This window comes from Podarcis cretensis (assembly GCF_951804945.1).
Source record: "Podarcis cretensis genome assembly, chromosome: 3".
NCBI lineage: Eukaryota > Metazoa > Chordata > Lepidosauria > Squamata > Lacertidae > Podarcis > Podarcis cretensis.
Genome location: NC_137172.1, coordinates 92,755,618 through 92,780,912, shown reverse-complemented (window position 1 = coordinate 92,780,912; position 25,295 = coordinate 92,755,618). Strand labels below are relative to the sequence as shown.

Sequence of the window (25,295 nt, the reverse complement as noted above, 5' to 3'; positions counted from 1 at the left end):
CCCAGATGGCTCTGAACCACTTCCAAGGCAGCCCTGCTTTCGTTGGTGTAGCAACCAAAGGGTGTGTTGTTGTTGTGAACCTAGGAATCTCGCTCTGTGCGCCAGGGAATGGTCCCCCTCCCAGCAGAGTTACTAATATTGGACTGCTGACTTTTATCAGCCATGAACTGCTGCCAGGTTATTCTTCTACAACTAACTAGACATCAGAGCCTGCATCCCATGCTATGCAAAAGGCTTTTTGTGTGTGTCTGTACATATTCAATAAAATACTAGTAAACCAAATCTCAAATGTTTTATTATAGGTTGTCTTAAATACAATGGGAGATGTTTTGTAATGATGAAGTGACCTTCAAAAGATTTGGGAATGGTTTTCTAAGATTTAAACTCCTGTTCTGAAGTATAAAACACGTTTTTAAAAATGTAATTAAATATTTTTTATTATTATTTATATAGCACCATTGATGTGCCATGGTGTTTTACAGAATGACAAGTCCTTGCCTTGAGCTGCTTGCAGTCTAACACTCATTACTAAGGAGGCCAAGAGTGGGAGGAATATTAGGATAACGGAAGGAAGCTTATTCTTTTCATTTCAGTTAAATGGACTTCTGCTTGGGTTGCCTGCATCTTACAGCTTGCTAGCAATTCTGAGGCATTGCTTTTCTCAAGCATCTAAAAGCAGAGTTAAAAAGGTGGTACTTGAAATACGGACAAGGGACGCAGGTGGCACTGTGGTCTAAACCACTGAGCCCCTTGGGCTTGCCGATCAGAAGGTCAGCAGTTCGAATCCGCACGACGGGGTGAACTCCTGTTGCTCGGTCCCAGCTCCTGCCAATTTAGCAGTTCGAAAGCACACCAGTGCAAGTAGATAAATAGGTACCACTGCAGTGAGAAGGTAAACAGTGTTTCCATGCTCTCTGGCTTCCGTCACGGTGTTCCGTTGCACCAGAAGCAGTTTAGTCATGTTGGCCACATGACCCAGAAAGCTGTCTGTGGACAAATGCCTGCTCCCTCGGCCTGAAAATCGAGATGAGTGCCGCACCCCATAGTTGCCTTTGACTGGACTTAACCATCCAGGGGTCCTTTACTTAAAATACTACTATATTCTCATTAAATATCCAGCAGTGCCCAACCCCACTAACAAGGTCCTGATATATGTTTGCTCAGAAGTAACTCATATTCAAAGGTCTGCTTCTCTCTGCAATTGGCCTTTTAATTAACATTGTCCTCCGTTCACCTTACTTTGAAATAGCATCTGCTTCTCATTTTCTAACTGGCAAGTTTCCATTTTCATGGTGTTCCTGAAATTTATTGATCTATTTCTATTCCCTGCAAGTGTGTGTGTGTGCACGCTCATACACACGTGAGCCTTTAATTAATAATTTCCTTTTTTCAAGAGAGTGAAAAAAATATTTTTAAGACTGCCATTTTGCAACGAGTACTCTACTCTTTCAGTACAGTTAAAAGACACCTGAAATTTAAATTCTGAAAGTTGTGGGCACTTTAACAATTGTACGTGCTTCTCCCTTCAGGTATTACACTGGTATCATGCAGCTGCAATGAATAATGGGACATTTCAATTAGCTAATTCGTTTGTGAGTGAATGAATAGCATATCTGCCTATCTAGCCAAAAATTCAAATATAAGACACTTTGAGACTAGAATTTGCTCCCACGTCTGGGAAGTTTTAATTACTTTGGTTCAGTCCTCCATCACTTTTATATCCACTTCAAATGACTCTTTTGATAGCTGCCTCACTTGAAGTTGTAATCAACACATTTCCATAGATTTCAACCAACTTCCCCCCAATAAAGAGAGTGGAAAGTTTTGCATATTGCTTGATTGTAATAATGCCTGAGTGCACTTGCTTGCATCGTACTGTAAGATGTGGCGCAAACTTTACCATCTACCTCACTGAGCAATGTGGTCATAATGATTCCCGATACAGCTTTGGAAATTATCAAAAAATATTCGCACATGTTGTGTGGTGTCAAGTGTTATGGGGAACCTGCTGTTAGGGAAAGAGTCAGAAGCAGGCAGCTCTTTCGATCCTGCCCTGTGGATGCTGCTGGTGTCTGAGTAGGGGTGCCAACTTGAATAAAATATGGGGGGGGGGGTTTAAACAGGTAAGCCCCACCCTGCATAATCGATCGCATGATGTAGCACGCACACACCATTTTAATGACAATGCCCATCAACTTGGGGGGGGGTCCTAGCTCCCTCAAATATTTTATTGGGGGCGTTTGCTTTTTAGAAGCTGCCCTCGAGGACAGCACTAAATTCTAAACTCACATTCAAAACATAGTTTGGAGGGTTGAACAATTTCAGTGAAAAACTGCTGCTGAATACTCTTTTCCCTTAACAAAGCTCTTAAGCCAGATCCCCAAGCTAGATTTTGAGCTTTAAATAACAATTTGGACCGTTCTTCTAGGAAAAGTATGTCTTAGGTGTTTGATGTCCCTCTGGGCTGCAGCCAAAGATTACCCAGGGAGGTGGCATTTTGTTGTCTGAACTTCTATTGCAGACTTGTAGCTCTGAGGTCCTTCCTTTTTCTTCAGGGAATCCTTAAGCAGAGTTCATTTCACGATCCCCAGGTAATCAAAATTGTGTGGTGCTGATAGTGCTGAATGCTAACCAGCTTTTTTGATGCCAGCCTGGCATTTATTGTTATCTGAAGCTAGTTGCTTGCCTTCCCTCCAGGGTTCTATTTGTGAATTTTCTACGTCTATAAATGGAAACCCTAGCTAACAAGAAATTATCGCCTGGGCAGCCTGATACAGTTCTGTCTCACAACTTGAGTATGTGATGTGGTAGGGTGTCTAACATGTAGCCGGCTAAGGCGCTGCTTTGTGGGATCTGAATCCCTTCTCTTCCTTCGAAATGGAGTTAGGAAAGCACAAACCAGAAGCTTCAACAAGAAACACTTTGTGGAATGAGAAGCTAAAGGTAACAAGTGGTTTACCTTAAAATAATGGGGTGGCTTGGAGTTGTTGAGGACATGGAAGAAATGCAAAGTACGGTAGCTCTTGCATGGCTGAGACGTTCCAGTTACTATTTTGATACTTCCTCGAGTCAGTGACCTTGAAGATTAACAGGTTCAATAACAGTGTGTAGAAATTAATTCTGCTGTTATCTCTCAGTTGGAATGATGGGGGTGGTGTTACAGACATTTTAGTACTTTGGAGTTGCCTGTTAAAATGATAAAGCTATAGATCTGCTCCTGTATCTTGTGAAGTATTCTGTATATATTTTAGCAAGTCTTTTAACACGGTGCATGCCTTCCACTATGTGTCCAATACTGCACAAGGTAGAGAAGAATCCAAAATTCCCCAGATTTGCTTTTGTTTACGCTATATGTTGACTTAGACTCTGGGGTGATAAATGGAATTTGCTTGTGCCAAATTTGTTTTCCCGGTAGCATGAAATGGCTGTGTTATTCTTGACCCTGGGAATGGGTAAGCTGTGTTGCCTGTCGCTTCCACCGAATAATGAATTAGAAATTGCATCGCGTTCTTGAGAAGGAAGGCAATACAATTGAGGGATCAGTTTGGTTGCCTTCTCCTAATTCACTGTGAGAATTGCTAGTTTTTACTTTGCTGGTTTTGACTTGGAACGTCCCCCAAATGCCAGTGAAAGAAATAAAATCATTTGTGGACAACAGTGCAAACATTTTATTCTACTCAAGGAGTCTTTGTCTGAGGCCCTGTTAGTCTCAACCCTTCACCTAGAGATTATTTTCTCCATTATCATGGGGTGTTTTTCTGCTACATTATTTAAGTTCTGACACAGAGATGTGTTCACCTAGTAACCTAGGGACAAGGCCACTGCCACCCTCAGGCTGGACCTAGAATCCTTCTTTAGAATTAGTGTTTACTTGATGTAGGCGTACCTGCCAATACCTGGACCTGTTGGTACGCTGCAGTAAATTGTATACATAGAGTTCCATCATATATACAAATTTATCAGTTCATTTTCTCTATCTTTTATACAAAACTACTATACATCATTATGAACATACCGGTACATACAGTACTGTTACCTAGATTTTACTATGTCGTGTTATATAATTTTCTTTCCTACATATTAAAAAATGCAGCTCTATATGTAAGTCCACCTATTTTTCCAACCTTGCAATAATATATTTCTTTAATACTTTCATTCTGAATTTTAAAGCAAAAATAGGACTTTAAGCTGTGCAACGAAGTCCACTGAAAAGGATATACCAAGAGCTCTGGCCAAAAGTTTCAATACAAGGAATAATTCCTACTCGAGAGTTGAAAAGAAAAACGTGTATATTCTGCTAAGAATAACAGTTTTAAACTAATAGTAAATTTAAACACAACGTGTAAGTGCGACAGTTTTAAAATAATAGTAAATTTAAACACAATGTTTAAGTGCAGAAATAATGTAGTTTCAAATATGCAGTGATATAGTATAAAGGTACATAAAATACCAGTACACAACAATTGTTTTATACAAGTCTCAATGGCAGTCAAAAAGAGTCCATATTATATAAAGTCAGAATAAAGAATCAAATAGGGCCAAAAAGAAGTATCCGGAGTATGAATTAGATGTACGACTCTTTTTCAACATGCGTCTTAGATAAATGAATCCAAATTTTCTTGCGTTTCTCTGTGCGTTTTGGATTCATTTATCTAAGACGCATGTTGAAAAAGAAACACAAAAGAATTGAATGATACAGACTTCCAACAGATTTATATTCCTTAAAAAACCGAGCTGAAGAAGGCATTTACTCCGAAACAGGGCCCTGTCCTGGTCACCACTACTGAGTCGTACATCTAATTCATACTACGGATACTTCTTTTTGGCCCTATTTGATTCTTTATTCTGACTTTATATAATATGGACTCTTTTTGACTGCCATTGAGACTTGTATAAATCAATTGTTGTGTACTGGTATTTTATGTACCTTTATACTATATCACTGCATATTTGAAACTACATTATTTCTGCACTTAAACGTTGTGTTTAAATTTACTATTATTTTAAAACTGTCGCACTTACACGTTGTGTTTAAATTTACTATTAGTTTAAAACTGTTATTCTTAGCAGAATATACACGTTTTTCTTTTCAACTCTCGAGTAGGAATTATTCCTTGTATTGAAACTTTTGGCCAGAACTCTTGGTATAACTTTTTCAGTGTGCAACGAAGTCCAACATTTATTTTCCCATTTTGCTGCAGTAGGTACTTCCATTTTTATTTTCAGTTTAAGAGCTAGCAACCTATTTGCCGCTGAAAGCAAAAATGAAACACTATGTCAACTGCCTCTTTACATCCAACTTTTTAAAATAATAATACAGTGGTACCTCTGGTTGTGAACGTGATCTGTTCCGGAGGACCGTTCGCAACATGAAAAGCCCGCAACCTGAAGCGCCATATTTGCGCAGGTGCACACCGCGATTTGGCACTTCTGCGCATGCGTGAGTGGTGAAACCCAGAAGTAACCCTTTCTGGTACTTCCGGGTCGCCACCGGATGCAACCTGAAAGAACGTAACACTTGGCTTCCGCAAGATCTGGCCCTGAAAGACACACGTCCCAGTTTTCCTTTGGGGCATGTTGGTGGGCATGCTTCATGCATCTAAAAAAGTGGCCTTGAGTCCACAAAAATGATACCATCATAAATTGGTTGTTTTTAAGGTACCTAGGATATAAACCTCACCAGAAACAATGAGACGTACTTCTGGGTAAGCCTGCAAAAGACTGTACTGTGAAAAGCCTAGGAAATGAATGTTCATTTGAAGCCTCCTTCCCATTTCTCCTCAGTTGTACTGTTCTCCAGGACCTCTTCCAGGCCAGTTGCAATTGCCTCCCTTTCTCATTCACAGCTTATTTGATGCTGTGAATGAAGACATGAAGTAACAGTGGGAGTAGCAACTTGCCCCTTCATCAATAGCGTGTAAAAAATTGTTTTTGGAAGACCAGGCACAGATCCACTACAGCTCTATGCGCAAGAGGGAAAATGTAATGGGGAGCCTCAGTGCTTTAGCTGGTTTTCTTCAGGACTGTGACTGCAAGTTTCTCATTCTTTCTCTTCTCAGGAAGGAGAGGCAGGCAGACAGAGTGCCCTGTCTGATAAAGGGCATTAGCCATAGCACTGCTTGTATTTTCCTCCCCAAAGACTTCCTCACCTTTTAATGTGCCCTTTCGTTTAAAAGTACTCTATGTTACTGCTACAGCTGCTGCGTCAGTGCTTCAGCTTTGCCCTACCTGAATATTTTGTCATTTCCCTGGCCCAGCGAGAGGTGGGAGATGATTGATACGAAGGGGTAGGATCAAAGGCAAACGGACTTGCAAGCCCCACATCTTTAGTGTGACATTTGTTACATACAGTACATGCAGTAAACATATTTTCCATCTTCGCTTTGCACTGAATTTCACATACCTAAATATGTCAGGCTCCCTTTGCCAATATAATATCCACAGGGAGAAATTGAAATAGATTCTTGCGGGAGATAAGATTACCGTCTGGCACCTCAGTCCAAAACATTTTCACGATGGCATGAGATGTTGGGCGTCCCCACAACACGCGGCTAGTTTCATGTTTTGAGATGCTGCACTGGTGTGAGAGCTTATCAATGAATTTCCTTCCCTTCTCTTTATTCGCCTTTACTTAAAAGAACATTTATAAGCTGCCAATTCATTAAGAATCATGGCTATGTACATGAAGACATTGTAAGAGTCTAAAATGCAGAACCAAATGACCACTGGCTCCTATTAATTCTCTTTAAAAAATGGTTGGCGAAATGTTTGTGACAGGTGTCAAGATGACAGAATTGTAGGTGCCCGACTTCAATATTACTTGATGCCCCTGCGCTAAAAAGCCCGAGTTCATGTAGAAACTAATGGAATATCACTTACTGTAAATGCAAGACAGTCAGAAGAGCTTCTCCAGATGATTTCAATGATGAGAGCAGAAGTCTGCTATAGTGCAAGGATTCCCAAGCTGTGGTCTATGGGCCACCAGTGGCCTGTGAGCTTCATTCAGGTGGTCCACAGCATGTTGGTGGATTTGTGATTGAAGATGGCACATATATTGCATTAGATAGTCATATCCATTTTTAATTGTATTTCTTGGCCATAGATTCATAGAATTGTAGAGTTGGAAGGGACCGTGAGGGTCATCCAGTCCAACTCCTTTATTACTTCTTTTATTTATTATATTATATTGTATTACAATTTGAATTTGAACACACTCAAATGCAATCTTTAAGAAACGATCTATGAAACACACTTGAAACTCCCACAACACCTAGTTCAGCACATTGCAATTGCTACAAGAGACAGAAAAATCAATCGGTGGTCCACCAGTACTGTACCACCAGCAATTTCAGGTGGTCCATGGGGGGAAATCTTTGGAAGCTGCCGTAATAAGTGTATTCTAACCACATAGCTGTTGCAGAAAATCTGTGGACTGATGTGATTTTACTCTTGAATCTTCGCAGAATAGCTGACCCATGGATTAAGTTGTGAGAACTTGTAATTTGTGGCACTTGGATGGTTTTGCTCATCACAGATGACTAAGTGTGTAGCTACTTATGAGTCTGCAGTAAGTAGTCTAATTTCAGACTGAATTTCAAGGTAACTGCAGTACTTCTGAGATCGGCACCAAGCAATAGATTTGAATTCAGAGTACTTCACAATCTGGATCTTGTTCTATAATACAGCTTTATTAGATGATCCCTGACTGTTTCCACTTGATGGAGCTTGAAGCATTACAGAGTCATCTGAACGAGAGACTGACATTAGATAAAGGCTTTTAATGCCAGTCTCTGATTATCAGTACAGCAACAATGATGTTGACTTTTCTTACAGAAAGACGTTTCAGAATGCCATAGACACTCCTCACTTGCTTTGATTAATCATTCTCTTACTATCTGTTGGCAGTTTAGTCAACTTCTGTTGGCAGCTTGGTCAACTTCACTGATAGATGTGTCACAACTTGATTCATTAAGGGCTAGAGGCAAATGTATCTTATTTCTTTCTGGTTGTTGGGTAGGACAAGGTACATTGACCTCAAGTAGCACCACACTCCTTGGCTGAAGGAGAAGTCAAAGTTCACTGCCTTTCAGTTCAAACTGAACATCCCCAGGTTGTGCAAATGATAGATAGGAATGAATGCTGTTTATTTTGGACCAGGGTGTTTATTGCAAGGTGCTCTGCTAAGTGGGAAGCTCACACTGAGACATCTTAATAGCATTCCTTGCTAAAAACAAGTAAACTGAGACATCTTAATAGCATTCCTTGCTAAAAATGCAAGTTGCAGCCCAAGATGGACTGGATTTTTGTGGTGCTTTCTCAGGAAGAGATGGGCAAGCCCAGCTTTACATCTGAACATTAGCTCACTGATGAAAAGGAAAAGGAGGAGCCTGGCAAAGAGGATATGGGAAAGTCTGGAATATGTGGTGATAAGTGAATTCTGGAAACCAGCCCTGCTGCTGTAAAATGCTGGTAATTTCAAAAACTGCCTCATTCACCTGAGACTTATGTTTCCAGTGGCTTATCCAAGGAGGGAAATCACGTAGGCATGGGCATCAAATTCACATGGAGCACACATCACTCTCAACTCTTTGGACTTCACCCTGGATATGGGAAAAAACTTTACACATACCCTCCACCTTCCAAAGCTACTTGTTAATTACAGTGGTACCTCGGGTTACATACACTTCAGGTTACATACGCTTCAGGTTACAGACTCCGCTAGCCCAGAAATAGTACCTCGGGTTAAGAACTTTGCTTCAGGATGAGAACAGAAATCGTGCTCTGGCGGCCCGGCGGCAGTGGGAGGCCCCATTAGCTAAAGTGGTGCTTCAGGTTAAGAACAGTTTCAGGTTAAGAACGGACCTCCGGAACAAATTAAGTACTTAACCCGAGGTACCACTGTACTTATATAACTGATTTCCTTCAAAGCAACACATTTTTACAAAAGCAAATGAAATACTTGGTATCAGGCTAGGGATGTCAGAGAATTCTGAAGAAAATAGGAGCAGAAATTGCCAAAGTTCATTTATTCATCTATGTCCGTCATGCAAATCAATCCAGTGAATCTGATTGGTATTCACAATTGTTTTCAGTCCATAAATTATGTGTACTTGACAACTCCTACCCTCCAATCTGCACTGAATCTTCTTTTTACTGAAACAATGTGGCCTAATGTCAGAATAATGCAGTTAATTATGTAGAATTTTACCACCATGGGCAGAATGGAAATCGATGCCTTCTTACACTCCTAACTGAGACTGAGCAACGATTTGCAAAGAATCTCTGCTTCAAACCAGTCAACTGTCCCAACAGCAAGCTGACCCCACCATGCATCCAAATGGTATATAAGCTGTGATTTTTTAATTAATTAATATTCCACTTAATCAAAGGGCTCATTAAAACGATAGATAAAATACAGCTAAAACCTACAAAACTATTTTTTTTTTAAAAAACCCAAATATACATAAAATCTTTGAAACACAGATAACACCAGTAAAACTTTTAAAACAAATGTAGGTAGCTATGCTATGTTTGAGTAATGTTGCTGAACTAGAAAGGTTTTCTCCAGTTGTCTAAAACAAGGTAACAAAGACACGGAACTAGTGGAATTTAGTAAATTTCATCCTGTTGATTATCTTACTAGTTTAAATTGAGGCATCTAATCATAAGCTTGCATTTTTATTAAAGCTTATATGTTTGATCAGGGCCTGTATCTTAAAAGACCAGTCTTAGAAGACAGCTGCCTAAGAACCTTGGCAAAATGTTTTTCTCCTAGACAAGGGCCCCCCCTGATTTATAGCAGAAAACAATTCTCAAAGTCGTAAAAAGGGAATTACAGGCTGACAGCCAAGGTTACACTGACCCTACAAATTAAGGGTTGATAAATAGTAAAATGAGCCATATCTTCTTCCTAAGGTTAAAAAGGTCAAGAGCAGTGAAAAAGCAACTGGTCTGGCTGGCAGAAACAGAACATTTTTGGGAAGTCTTTTCTAAAGCTGTTTCTTTCTTAAACTAAGATCCTTTTAAGATTTCTTTTCCTTTTAAAAGGTTATATGTATTAAATATATTAGCTTAAATGTAATTATGCAAAGGAATTAGAAGCTAAGAAATGTTAAATCCTTATGCTAGATTCTTATTTCATATAGTTGGAAGAGATCACAGGGGCCATCAGCCACCAGCCTAGCCCCCCCTTGTCAGACAGGAGACGCCATCGAGCACTCCTGATATATGGTTGTCAGGCCTTTTGTTTAGAAACCTTCAAATGAAGGAGATCTCTTAATGTTGATGTGAACTCAAAATCCTTGACATATGTTTAAGATAAAAATTCAAGATTAATCATCTGTTTTGGAAGGCAATAGGGCAAGGAGGGCAAGAGGTGAGCTGGTAATTAAGATTCCTTGTTGAGACACATGTAAGATATATTACTACTTATTTGTCATTTATAGATAGAAGAATATATAGCTTTTTGATTTCCATAAAAGGGCGAGAGGAAATGGGTGTATCTTTTGTGATTGGTTCTAGAAAATAGCCAATAGGAATTTCAACCAGGCTGATTGGACAGAGGCAGCCACAGGAGGAGCAAGGGGGCTGGATTAAGGAAATATAAGTGCTGGCCAGAATGGCAAGAGGCCAGGCCAGAGCTTGGTAACCATATACCACTGTGCCTCATATTTATTTGTCTGACAAATAAATTATTATTTTAATTTCTCTATTGCTGCGTTGAATATTTCATTCCAGCTAAGCGTTAACCACAAGCAGGGTGCTACAAAATCATAATTAGTAGTTAAAGGGGGCAGAAACACACATGCATCATACAGATATTCTGTCTGTTTTCCCTTTCCCTTCCAGCAATGAAGTTGGTTTATTGGTTAAAATTAGTAAGGTAGAAGCCTGGGCCTGCCTTGATGTCATCTGTATGACTCATCAACAGGATAGCATGTTAACCCTCCACCGCAGGGTGTGGTACTCTAAGAATAGTGACAGAATTTGACTCCAGCAACAACAGCTATTACATGACTCTCTCTAGTTGACTGAACTGTCACAGTGGCAGCACTGAGGAGAGAAAGAAGAAGAAAAGACTTGCATATCAATAGTGTGTGTGTGGGGGGGGGGGGGAACGGGACGAAAAGGAAATACAAAACAGAGCTCTTCCTGTCCTCAGTGGAGAACATTATAATGTTAACTCTATGGCAGTATCCACAGGACCTTGGGAATTATAGTTCTGCACAGAGGGCAAGGAATCTCTAACAGAATTCTTGACATCCTTAGCATTCTGTAAAAAAAGTGAAAGCTGATTAGCTCGGGGGGGGAGTTATTGAGCCTTTTAAAAAAAGTTTTACCTATTTTTAAGGAGATTTGCCAAAATCTAGACTTCCAACATCAGTTGCCATACGTCCGGATTTTCCTGGACATTTCAGCGATTTTCGCCCAGACACTGCTTCCGGCTACAGTATTCTGGCTATATCTGGGAAATTCCGGACATAGGGCTACCCCAGTTGAAGTGAAAGATGCCAGAAGAGAAAGCAAGCAGTCAGAGGCTGCTGTCTGGCCAGGCAACCCATCACCACTGGGATCTGGCTAGGCTAGCAGCTGGCTAGAGTGCCAGGCCTGGTTTTAGCCACCCACCGACTGAAGCTGAACCTCTGTTACTGGATCACGAGACATTGCTACAGGCTCAGTAAAATCTCCCAGGACTTGAGGGTGCTTCTCTGTGGTGCCAGCAAGTAAGGACAGACTGCTGGCAGTCCTGGGGGAGGGTGGTAGCAGGTGCCCCTGCTGCCCCTGGTAAATTGGCTTGCCATGACCCTGAAAATGCTTCTTTCGCTAAAGAGAGAAATTTGGATATGAAACAGGGACTTTAAGTGGGTGGGGAGAAATGAGGACAGAGTGGTGGGGAACTGCAACAAACTTTTGGAGTGTGACTTGCTACTCTGCAGGATACTCCATTCCACCCCAGACCCTGTGATCATCACCTGAGGACCTTCTTTGTTTTCCTCCTCTGGGAGAAGTCTGGAGGGTGGAAACATGAGAGACTTTTCTGAGGTGGTTCCCCACTTGTGGAACACCTCCCCCTCAGGAGGCTTGCCTGGCGCCTTCATTACATATCTTTAGGTGCCAGGCAAAAACATTCCTCTTCTCGTCCTTTGGCTAATTAAACAACCTATGGCCTTTAAAACTGAGTTTGTGAGGGGTATTATTTTTGTTTGTTACTATGATATGCATTTATGTGTTCTTATATTGTAAATGACTCTGTGATCCTTGGATGAAGGGTGGAAGAGAAACTAACAACAACAACAACAACAACAACAACACACAAGAAACAAGCAGGGATTAAAGATCTACATTGGGAACAACTGTCTCTATATATCTTGCTGCCTGATGCTGTTACCTCACCTTGCTTCATAGATGGGGTGGCCCTGAGTTTAGTTGCCTTTTATACATGGAGTGGAGCATCATATCCATTACCAGCAAAATATCTTGGAGATGCTTACTTTTATACACCTTCACTTGAGACCTAGGTTGCTTCCAAGCATGTGCTCAGCTCTAGAATTTGTTTTCAGGATCAAAACTCATCTCACTCCATGCTTGGTTTCCCTCTCAGTTGTCTTACTTTTTGGCAATTCCCCCCCCCCCCCGAGGCTTTTGATGTTGTTAAATGGATATGAGTAAAACTAAAAATCCACCTCTTGCTGATCTACTGCAAATCACCTCCAAGATCTACCAGTAGATCACAATTTTCCTTCTTCTGAGCTTTGGGAAAGCAGACAGACTGTTAGAATTAGCATATAAAATGTATTCAGAAATTGGCCATGGCTTCCTGTGAAAATAATGTTTCCTTGTATATTGATTATCCCTGGAGTACAGCTGGGTTGACTCTAAGCCTGCATGTGAGACAATTACAAAGCCCCCAGGCTTGCCTCCATTTTCAGATGTTAATCTAAAGTTACTCCCTTCCATTTTAATAACTTTTACTGCTGGATTCCAAATTCCTCCTCATTGAATTACAGATTTTATGGTGGCCTACTTAACATCACTGACACAGCTCACATGATTTTAGAAAATGGCCAGACTGGGGTAGAAAAGAGTAAACAATCTCGAGCAACTCAGCTGTAGAATAATAATAAGATTTTAAATTAGAATCAGTTGGCTACTTTAAACTGAGGAATAGAATGGGCATATGCTTTCCTGTTACATCAGTTCATATTAATGTTTTAAAACTTTCCAAATGTGTTGTTACCCTCTTGCCTCTTGTAAATGAAATAAAAGAGCTACAGAAAGCAGAGGAAAATTTAACAATGTCTCGGTCCAGAGATGCTTTACAGATGAAGTCTCTGATGTACATACAGTGTCCCTTACTTACAAGACTCCAGTCGTACCTCGGAAGTCAAACACCTTCAAGTCGAACATTTTGGCTCCCAAATGCTGCAAGCCTGGAAATGAGTGTGAACATTCTTTGGAACCCGAATGTCCAACGCGGGTTCCGCAGCTTCCGATTGGCTGCAGGAGCTTCCTGCAGCCAACAGAAGCCATGCCTTGGTTTCCAAACGTTTGGGAAGTTGAACGGACTTCTGGAGCAGATTCCATTCAACTTCCGAGATACTACTGTATTCTCATTCATTTTAGTTGATGGGAAAGCTCTGTGAGCCTATCATTTGGGTGCAAAAGTCTCCTCTATGCATCTTTGGATTATTGAACTTGCACACGGAGTTTGTAGCAAAACAGCATCCTTTATGACAATGCACATAAGGGAGGTGTCAGAAGGTTTGGGGGATTCACAAATTGTGCAGACGTATAAAATATTCAATGGGGGAAGAAACCCTAATGGAGTCAAAACAGCAGAAGAGGCCCAATAAGGACTAAGGCTGTGTACACACACCAGAGTTTAGTCTGTATTCAGTGCACTCTGCATGTTGGTTTGTTCCTTGTCAGTTTTGTACACATGATGTCAAACTCAATCCAAATATATCCTGTTTGATTCTATGAGTTGCTGAGTTTTGTTTTTTTCACAAGCCAGGGTTGATGCAAAGAGAGATTTTAAAACGGAATGAATTTACACTTCAACCCACATATGTGTGATGTGCATGTGAACAGTACGTTTTTCCAGTGGTTGTCCCCTACTGTGGTGACATTGCAGTGAGTGTACACCACAGTGGAGCATTCCACTTCCTTTCTGTGTCAACTTAGTTTCTACTTTACCAGTGGGGTGCTGGCAGAGATTTACATTTAAACAATTAAAGGGGGGGGGGAGAATAACATTGTTTTCTGAAAGTCTAGTATATTGGAAAATTTGTACCTCAAGATATATATATATATTTAATGGCTGTGCAGAGAAATACCTGCATGCATGTACACAATGACTACTTACCCAGTCCTGGGGTGGGTGGCAGTTGCGGCCTGTCACAACGGGTCATGACCTCCAGGAGCAACGGTGGGATGGGTGACCAACAGTTTGGAAATCCTCATTCTGGATGCAGAGTAGGACGATAGTTCTTGCCAGTCCCAATTTTAAATCCTGGGTCTTGGGGGCAGGCCTTGGTCCCATGATTGACCCTGTTATGCCTGCCTCCACTAGGAGACTAAGGAGGGATACAAACCCAATGCTTAAGCCAAATCCTATCTACTTCTGGAATCAATAAAGTTGTGGCCAATTTCAAATCCGATAACGTTGTCCTTGTCCAGTTTGCTCACCTTAGACCAGACCTTGCTGCCAGGGGAGGGGTCACTGCGAACGGGACCACAATGGGGCATGGAAATGCTAATTGAGGGAGGGAGCGGAGAAAACCGCTGTGAGCTACTTGCAAAGTGATGTGAACAACGCTAAGCAATGCGTCCGGCAGCGTTGTGAGAAACCCGGAGTCCCAGTAAGGACAACAGAACGCTGAATGGTTGTTCAGAGGGGGGAAGCGGAAAACTGAGGAGTGGAGGAAATGATACTTCTGATAGGGTGAAAAGGAGGACAGAGTTCCCACCCTTTTAATGCTTGTATTAAAAAAAGGGAATTTCAGCTGGAGCAGCTTACATGATAAGCTGCTGGAATTGCACCGCAAAGGTGGAGGAGCCCTGCCCTCTTCACTGGGGAGAATGCCAAATGGGTGAGCCCAGAGAAGAGGGCCGGTGGCGGTGTTGCTACTGTGGTTGTTAAATGTGATGGCTCTTTCTAGCACCCAGGATAAACACTGAGCTAAAGTTGTGTGACATTTTTAGCCGAAAATGTTTTTGGTTTCCCACTGAGGCAGTTGTCAATTATTTGTGCTAAGTGGATCTATCCCAGAGGGACTAATTACGATGCTCTTTTCTCAGACATAACTGGTAAATGCAGGTTCATGGTATTCCCTTGTTAGATGTGTAAAAAAAAAAAAGGGGGGGGGGAGAGATGTTCCAAAAAAACTTCGGGAAATAGAAAACAAGCCTGGATGATTGCCTTGGAGAGTTAAGTGACAGCTCTTCCTTTGATCTTTCTCTTGTTTCTTAAAGCTCCTGATTTGATGTAGGTATTGTGCTGTTAACAGAGGTCATTAAGATAAAGGTCCTCTTCACATGTTCAACCAGCTGTGTGGGAAATGCTTGCTGCTGGTGCTGTGTACAACCAACCTCATAACTATCTTCCACCTGATTGGCAGCCCTCCAGAAGGGAAGTTGCTGATTGGCTAGGAAAACCATATGTGAGCTGCTCTACCCACATGGATGCTTTACACACAGAGACACACAGGAGCAATACTGTGATAGCACTGGTGGAAATAAGCTCCCTCAAGGCTGGGTGAATGTGTGAAGCTGAACAATAAGCTCTCAAAACCTTGGGTTCTCAGCTCCCCTAAAACAGGAATAGAGAATCTATGGCCCTCCAGATGTTGTTGGGCAGTAAACTCATTTAGAGTATCTGAGGGCATTCTACTCATGGCACCAGATCCTACAGAATATCATAGGGCGGTGATATGAAAATAGGCTTTTTTTCTGCTTTTGTTCCTGTACTATGGAATACTCTTCCCTCAGCCATGTATAAAATGGCAACCACCAGTTGCTTCAGACATCTTGTAGAGATATATCTGTTTGCTCAGGCTTTCCTTGACCTAGAAGATTGAACCATGTTTGAATCCCTTGAATTCCTAATTTGTTTTTATATGCTGCTATGCTGCTGTTTTATTGGTTTTGGGTTGTATTTTTTGTTCTAATGACACCAGTGGTTTTTATATGGCACAAGGCTTAGAGATTTGTAAAACATGAAGCGGTTTATCAATGCTTTTAAGTAAAATAAGCATCAGACCATTCACCATACTGGTTGGGGCTGGTGGAAGTTAGAGTCCAACAACATCTGGGCAACCAGGTGTTTCTTATCCAAGTCCTAAAGGAAGCATTAGCATCCTGTAATCAGCTCCTCATCCCCCAAACCAGTTGCTTGTCTGAATGGAACCAGTAACATTTGACCAATTGGCTCTGGGACACAGCTACTATTTATGATGTTTTTGAAAAGCAGGTAAAACATGGATTTCTAATAAGTGATAGAGCATTGGTCCTTGGTCCAGTCCCTGGCAGCATCACTAGGTAGGGTTGGGAAACAATTTCAGCCTAAAAAACAGAAGACCTGCTTCCATACGTGTACTGTAGTCAATACTGAGCTAGGTAGACCAACAGTCCGAATCAGTAGAAGGCATTTTCCTGTTTTCTTAAGTAGAGACCTGAGTGAGAACTGTCTCAGTGTATTTGAATCAGAGATCTTGTTATAAAACATTTTAAATTGTCTTAGCAATTATGTTATAATAATGGCAATTTTATAAATTTATAAATATATTATGAAGAATAAGATATTATTATAGGGTCTTACATTACTTTCAAAACTGCATTTTTCTCTTGTGCAGATTCCTTGAAGCCAGCTAGGCGAGACACTTTAGGGCCATAATTTTAACCATCAGCTTATTTGGGGTCTGATACACTGTAGCATAATCTTTGTAGAAGTGTTTCGATTTGGAGCAATTTTCTTTAAAAACACCAATATGACTTTGCTAGGCACTTTTTAAAAAACTTTACAATCACTTGAGTTTTGTTACAGTAAAGCAGTTTTTGTGTGGCTAACTTCCATTCTGAAGGGCATTCTCAGTTTATGCCAGCACCATACACCTACACACGAATATTTTAAACCATTGTTATTCATATAAAACACACAAAGTTTTATAGGTCCAAACGAGCAAAGCAAGAATTCTGTGCCTTAAAAGAAGCAACATTCACTTGCGTTGTCTCCCTCCCTTTTCCCATTGTAGGTAAAATAAAATGCATCCTTTGTAATTTCTTATGATCACTGCTACAGACTGGTGATGTTCCAAGTATTCACTTAGGCAAAGCTGTGTGCCTTTTCTAGGTAACACGATAATCTGTGTCATTATCTGTAGAGCTGTCATCATGTGCGAGCAACAAGCAGGTGGCACTTGAATCCTTCAGCGGAATAAAAATATATAATAGAATAGGTTTCAAGACAATGAATCCACTTAGTCCTAGAGGTCTAATGTGGCTTTGGTTATGATATGCCTCCTGATGTTGCTGAACTACAACTCCCATCAGCCCAGACCACAGGCCACAATGGCTGGGATAGATGGATGTTGGAGTCCCAATGCATAGGAATGGCCACCGGGCCACTATCTCTGTCCCAGGAGTAAGTTTAAGAATTAAACGTTGTGGCCTGTTTTATAGGGTTGCCATACATCTGGGATGCGGGTGGTGCTGTGGGTTAAACCACAGAGCCTAGGACTTGCCGATCAGAAGTTCGGTGGTTCGAATCCCCACTACGGGGTGAGCTCCCGTTGCCTGGTCCCTGCTCCTGCCAACCTAGCAGTTCAAAAGCACATCAAAGTGCAAGTAGATAAATAGGTACCACTCCGGCAGGAAGGTAAGTGGCATTTCCATGTGCTGCTCTGGTTCGCCAGAAGGGGCTTAGTCATGCTGGCCACATGACCCGGAAGCTGTATGCCGGCTCCCTCAGCCAATAAAGCGAGGTGAGCGCCGCAACCCCAGAGTTGGCCACAACTGGATCTAATGGTCAGGGGCCCCTTTACCTTTACCAATACGTCTGGGAAATCACAGACATGTCCTGGGGGGGGGCAGCATGCCCATGGGGGGATTTTAAAATTTAAAATGAAATGTCAGATTTGGGGGGGGGGTTATTCATTTTTTTATTTTTTTTGCTTGGGCTTGGGCTCGGGTGTCACATCGGGTGTGGGTGGCGTGGGTTGCTCTGCATGCCACAGAAGCTGCCAACCCGAGCCAGAAAAAGAGGTGCATGGGTTCAGTGGCCCCGTGTGCCTTTTTCCCTGTCTCAGGCCAGCAGCGCCTCGGGCTGCCATCTTTTTTGCTCTTCAAGATATGGCAACCCTACTGTTTGGAACCCCAGCATAGGATTTTACCATTTGCAATAAAGTGCTCCTGATCTGCTTTGAAAATCAATGCATCCATCATTTTCTTTTAAACTGTCACCTCTTAAATTATATCCCATTGAATGACGATAACTTATTTTCCCCAGTGAAATGTTCAGAAATCTATCTTCCTCATCTCATAGGATGCTTAAGTGCTTTTACAAAATTATCCATAAAACCTTCTGGTTGAACAAACAAATGAATTTCTGTTGAATTTCTGCATTGTAAAAGTTCTAACATCTATTCTCGTCTCTCATTTTGCTATTCTGAAGTATTTTCCATTATAGGTAAAATGCATTCTTAGTAGTTCAGTATGATAAATGACTTTTTGATGTTTCAAATAGTCACTTAGGCAAAGTGCCTAGCTTTTTTAGGTAACACAATATTCTGTCTCATTGCAGAGCTGCTACGTGCAAGCAGTGAGCAGGTAGAACTTTAATATTTCAAAAAATTGAAAGGAAATAAAAGGATAGATTTTTAAACTTTCACAATACAGAACATTCAAGTGCTGTCTAAGTATGTTTCATTCGATTTATTTGTTCACTAGAATTTTTTTATGGATAACTCTGTGAAAGCCCTTAAGCCTTCTATGGACTGAAATATGTCAATTGCTGAATATTTAAACCAAGAAAGATAGGTTAGCATCATTCAATGGGATACAATTTAAGAAGCAATACTTAAAAAGAAAACCATTTTTGCACTATCTTGCAAAGATAATCATAAGCGCCTTATTGCAAATGTTAAAAGAGAGGACTACAAAATACTGGGATTAAAACAGGACACAACTTTCATTTGACTCCAAAACTTATTACTGTGGCTCTTTAGATATTGTTGTCTCCAATTCCAATCACTTCCTGCTATCATGGCCTGTGGTCTGGGGTGATGGGAAGAAGAAGAGTTTGGATGTGATGTCCCTTTTTATCACTACCCTAAGGAGTCTCAAAGAGGCTAACAATTTCCTTTCCCTTCCTCCCCGACAACAAACACTTTGTGAGGTGAGTGAGGCTGAAAGACTTCAGAGAAGTGTGACTAGGCCAAGGTCACCCAGCAGCTGCATGTGGAGGAGCGGAGACGCGAACCCAGCTCAGCAGATTACAAGTCCACCGCTCTTTACCACTACACCACACTGGGAGTTCAACAACATCAGGAGGGACACCATAACCAAAGCCACATCAAACCTCCAGGAATAAGTGGATTCATTGTATTCTATATAATGGATCCAGCATATTTAATATTGGGAAAATAAAGGTTTTAATTATCTTAACAGTTTCATATAAATATCTTGCCCAGTGAAAATCTTTTGCTGACACCTCTGGCCCATGACTTTAGGAAGCAGCCATTTTGCACAATGTCACATTTTAGCAACTGGATGTAGCTGAACAAGCTGAGCCTTTGTGTCCCAAATTCTTCCTATGCCCACACAAGCTGCCTACTCCTAGAATATCCCATTAATGGAATCTCTAGCTAGAAATATATTAATTCCCTAAGACACAGGCATAAATCTACAGCATTATTTTATTTGGTTTCCCCCCCCCCTCCCTCTTGTAAATAGCAACCCATACAACATGGAGAACAGACTGAGGCAAGAAATGTGAGAGACAGTTCCTCCTTTAATTTCCTTTACAGAGAACAGGTATGAAGTCTTTTTGAATGTAATGGCCTATTGTATATTTTTAAAAAACATTCTAGGGCTTGAACAATGCTGTAGGTATAATGCTGTTCTGCTAGGATGTTAAATTTTTAAATCATTGTATTGGTACTCCTGGTATAAATGTTTCATGTTTAAGATGGAAATCCTCATAGCATAGCTAGAGGAAGCAAGGCCCTTTTGAACTCACAGTGGCTTGCTTCCAGGTAGATAGGCTTAAGATGAGGCTTTAAATGTTGTGCTGGTTTTATGCAGTGGGTTCTGAAGACAGATTGTTATTTTGGATGCCTGTTCACATGCTACCCATTTGCAGATGCAGATAAGTCCGTTCACCCCTTTTGGTGCAGCAGCATTGCAGGATGGCAAAGGCTTTACTAGAGCCCTGAGGGGGGAACTGGAACAGTGGTGCCCTTCCTGATAAGCGGTGGGAGCTTATCAGGAACTGGATCCTGGCCTGCACCCTGCTTTGGCTAATGGGGATGCAGGCTGGGGACTTGGGCTGTGCCAGGGGGCAGAGCCGACGGAGCAGGTAGGCTTCCTTCGGATCTGCCCCTTGCCCATTTAAGCAGCCCACCCCTGAGGCACTACCTGTTTGTTCCTTCGCCGGAATTTTCCCCTGCCCACCCACCCTCAGTTTAAGCTTATAGTCAATGACTTTGCTGTGGCTACGGTGGTCACCGTTCTTTAAGGGGGCCAGGTAGGAATTTCCCCACTGGGCTAATTGCCACTGACCTGGTGGTTTTGCCTACCTCATAGCAATCGTCACAACTGGTTGAGCATTGGGGCAATCCTTTGTTTTGGATGGAGGGGAGGTTGTAGTCTCCGCCTGCCCCTCCATCCAAATGTTGGGGTATCCCGTTAAAGGGTTCCAGGGGGAGTGGCCATGTTTGTGTGCCTGGGGGTGGGGCAGGGCCGAAGGCACTCCCTCAGATGGCACTCCCTGAGGGGGGTCACCTTATTTGATGTAAGTCTTAGGAACCCCCATCTGGATTGACCACGCCTCACTTCCGGCCAGCGGGCCAGAAGTATTTTGATTGCCCCATGCCCAAGCCAAGCCTCTTTCATCTGTATTCAATAAAGTTGTGGCCTGTTTTGACCCCAAACCCAGCCTCATTGGTCTCTTATTTGCATGGGTTGGGGTAGGGGAACCTGATGCCTGGTGCTGCAAAGCGACTCCTTTTGCTCCTCATCTAGCATGGAAGTACACACCAGTGAGCATCTGAAAGAGGGAGGGAAGCCTCTGTGGTGACTATGCAGGGCCAAATATGTGGACCGCAAAGCTTAAACTGATTCCCTATGTCTGTGCCACGTGTTGCTGGCTAGAACACCCCGCAGTTCCGGATGGTGAGGCTTTGGGAAAATTTCTTCATGCTCCAGATAACCCCAAATGAGAGTGATCTGAATGAACCTGTAAAAATGTAAAATTGTAGCATGTGGGCCTGTGAAATCCTTGGCTTAGTGCCCTCCAAGTGACTGATAGCTATGTCAGCCATTGGTACTTTCACAGAGGAGTGTGCCAAATCAATGTATTGCAGTACTAAGCAGTACCAAACTCACTCTCCTGCCTTTTCTGCCTGTATCCCTGACGTTTTGAGATTAACATCTCACGCTGATGGGTGACGTGGGTTTATGTCTGTGTACACACTACCAGCTTAAAACACAGCTAGGTGGTTCTTTTTCTCAATTCAGATCAGTAATAATAATTTTTTATTTATATGTTGCCCATCTGACTGAGTTGCCCTGACCACTCTGGGTGGCAGTATGTGCACGGCCTATATTTCAAGAAATGTGGTGTTCTCTAATTTACCACAGGACTGCTATTGAGTTCCCCTGTGTTTACAAATTTGTGATAGACTGTTGCCACACATGTCCTGCCCCATATATTTTTTTACCAGCTGCTATGGAGCCCAAGCATTTTTATTGCTTTCTGTACACAGACAAGCAAACACAAGAATTATATAATATCTGTGGGACAACTCTCTCCACATAATTAGTGGTTAGAAGGACTCAGTTTTAGTATAACACATCTTGAAAGTCTGTGGGTGTTCTATAATCAGCAGTTCTCTTCATGAAAAGTTTCTTGATCATGCTGAGTATTTAAAAAATAAAAAAAAACCAGTTTTGGGCCATAGAGTATTCTTCTGCTAAACTGCATAGGAATGTTGAGTTGGCTCTGGCTATGTAGCCTCAACTGTAAAACTGCATTCTTTTTACAAGGTAATGAAAGCATCTAACTGAAGGCTTTATTTGCTGGGGGAGAGCCTGGCTTAACATTTTCCAATATGCCAGTGGTTAAACTGATGAGATACTTTAAAATGAGTCATATGTCTCTCTTGTAAAATGGTGCTGCTAATTGCAAAAGCATGGAGTGAATCCTTTCTATCTGTTTAGTGTGCTTATAAAACAGAGTATTCCCACTGGAAGCATAAATGCTGATCTGATTATGGCACCACCCCCACAATTGAAACTTTAGATTGACTAGTAAAATCCTGTGGTGTGTGCCGCAGGAAAAGGGAGCGGGGAGAGAGAGAGAGAGAGAGAGAGAGAGAGAGAGAGAGAGAGAGAGAAAGTATTGTGGCCTGCTTGAACTGTTCCATCTCCATTTACTTGCTTTTCTACCTATGCTTCTAAAAGACAGACGAACAGCAACAAAAACAAACCACAGTGGTGCCTCGCAAGACGAAATTAATCCGTTCCGTGAGGCTCTTCGTATAGCGGTTTTTTTGTCTTGCGAAGCAAGCCCATTGACAGCTTAGCGGATTAGCGCTATTAGCGGTTTAGCGGCTTTTAGCGATCAGCTGTTAAGCGGCTTATCAACAGATCAGCTGATAAGCGGCTTAGCGGCTTAGGAAAAGGGGGGGAGGGGAAAAAACCCGCAGGAACTCGCAAGACATTTTCGTCTTGCGAAGCAAGCCCATAGGGAAATTCGTTTTGCGAAGCGCCTCCAAAACGGAAAACCCTTTCGTCTAGCGGGTTTTCCGTCTTGCGAGGCGTTCGTCTTGCGGGGCACCACTGCATTACTTTTCCAGTTCACAGTAACATGGCAGGAGCTTGGTTAGTTTCCCAGGCAAGGTGTTCCTATTACAAGAGTATAAGAAGGAGATTGACAAGCTAGAACATGCGCAAAGGAGGGCAACCAAGATGATCAAGGGCATGGAAACCAAGCCTGATGAGGAATGGTTGAGGGAGCTGGGTATGTTTAACTTGGAAAAGAGGAGGCTGAGAGGAGATATGACTCCCAGTGGAGAAGCTGCATGCTCTGCTACTGGGGGCAGAGAGCAGGTGGGGGTGTGGCTGGCGCACCCTGGGGGGCCATGATGTGCGCCCGGGGGGCGTGACACGCCGCCCACAAGTGCATGGTGCACATCCCAGGGGCGTGGTACGCCACCTGCGAGGATGTGGTGCGCATTCTGGGGGCATGACGTACCACCTGTGGGGGGGTGGCACCCAGTGTGCAGGGGGGTGCATGGTGCATGTCGGGGGGGGGGGGCACCGCAATGGCACCCTACTGGAATAGTGGTGCCAGGGGTGGTCCGCTCCCTCAGCACTCCCGTTCCTCTTCAAATATCTCAAGGGCTGTCACATGGAAGATGGAACAAACTTGTTTTCTCCTGCTCCAGAGAGTAGGACTTGAATCTATGGATACAAGTTACAAGAAAGGAGATTCCAACTAAACATCAGGAAAAACATTCTGACAGGAAGAGCTGTTTGACAGTGGAATGGACTCCCTCATAATTTTTGTGGGCTTGTTTCCAAGGCTGATTTTTTGAAACCCTGAATCTAACTTTTTAAAACACTGAGGGCTTATCCACAGTTACCTTTCCCCCACTCTTTTCAGGCAGAGGTCTGCACTAATGCTCCACGCCCAAGCATTTGTTCTGTATATTTTGCTTTTGCCATGAGCTTTCCCTAAAAAACCCCCCACTCTTTTAAACTGAATTGGAGCAAACATCAAATCAGGTTTTCCAAGAGTTGCCATTTGTTCCAACTGAGCTTTAAAGAGCAGGTTTTCAAAAGGGGAGGGCTTGAACATGAACTTCTAAATTGTGGACCATGCCTGGAAAGAGCAGAGGAAAAGTGTGGATAAGGCCTGAGTCAGCAAGGGCAAATTCAGCCTGGGTTGACTAGAAAAAGCTGATATAGATGAGAAAACATGAACAGTAAAATAGTCAGAAGAGATGATCCTCACTCCAGTTCGTCACAGAAAATATTTACCTGAAGTTAGGTCCAGTGAAATGACTGCAAGGTGGTTCAGACATAGTAATGCAGCATTACTATATGTTCTTTGTTAAATATCCTCTTCACACGCAAATATATATATTTTGTAGGTTCCTTCTGAATCTGAATTTCTGAGGTTCACTTTTGTTCCTTCGTTTGGAAGCCTTCCAACTCAGTTCTACATCGCTGATGCCACAACATTTCTTGCAGAGGGACCTGTGGATAGAAACTCTCAAGAAATTACTGGGCACAAGGTAGGGTTTTTTCCCCTTTTTTATATTTTCATACTGATTTATGTTTGTGCGGAGACAGTCTTTCAAACTGTCTTGAAATAGGTTGGCTGCCATCTGCATAGGTCCTCTTTGCTTGTAATCTTTACTGTTTACAAGCAATATCAACTGTTGTTATTTTCAGATTGGATTCATTCACATGGCAGCAAACCTAGTTTTGTAATTAAAGTTTATTTGGTGCTGTAGTGCAACAGACCCACGTTCTGACTCCGCCCCCCCCCAAAAAAACTGGACATTTTGTGAAAAGCAAACAGGTGGGGAAATGTACTGGAAAGTGTAGGATAACTGTGATTGATTTAATGTCAAAAAACATCTCCATAATCAAATCAGATAAATGCTCAATAAATCATGGAAGTCATCTAACCCTCCCCACAAACTTTGTGCAAACAAATTATGACAAAATGCTCAACTTGTGGGTTTCCTGGAAGTGATCTTTATGTCAGCACTGCATTAATGTTTGAACCTTCTTGAAAAATGTTTTTAGCTTTGGCTGCATTATAGCTGTCCTTTGTTCTTCATCACACCTTGATGACATCACAACCAGCCAGGAGGGATAGGGAAGGCCTGCCCATTTCAGCTCACCTTTGGGAAGCATATGGCAACCAGTCACCTGTACTCTCTTTAGTCTTGCAAAGAGTCGCTTAACAGACTTGGCTAGAGCCACTAACTTAACAGAGACAGGTTTGACCACTTGGGCATCCTCATTTTCTGTTTTACAGATCTAAAACCACAGGCTTGGAG

At 42.1% G+C, this 25,295-nt stretch overlaps 1 protein-coding gene across 3 annotated transcripts in view; it reads left to right on the top strand.

Annotated features, from left to right (window-relative positions):
- Positions 1–2,657: 2,657 nt before the first annotated feature.
- MLIP (muscular LMNA interacting protein) overlaps positions 2,658–25,295 on the top strand; it is a 62,690-nt gene continuing 40,052 nt past the window's right edge. The window contains exons 1-2 of one of the 3 annotated variants that reach the window (XM_079970409.1): positions 2,658–2,943; positions 24,375–24,518. In XM_079970409.1, coding sequence (XP_079826535.1) covers positions 2,878–2,943; positions 24,375–24,518 — 210 coding nt within the window. In that variant the 5' untranslated portion in view covers positions 2,658–2,877. The remainder of the gene's footprint in view (positions 2,944–24,374; positions 24,519–25,295) is intronic. The other 2 variants (XM_079970408.1, XM_079970407.1) reach the window with 2 other exon arrangements.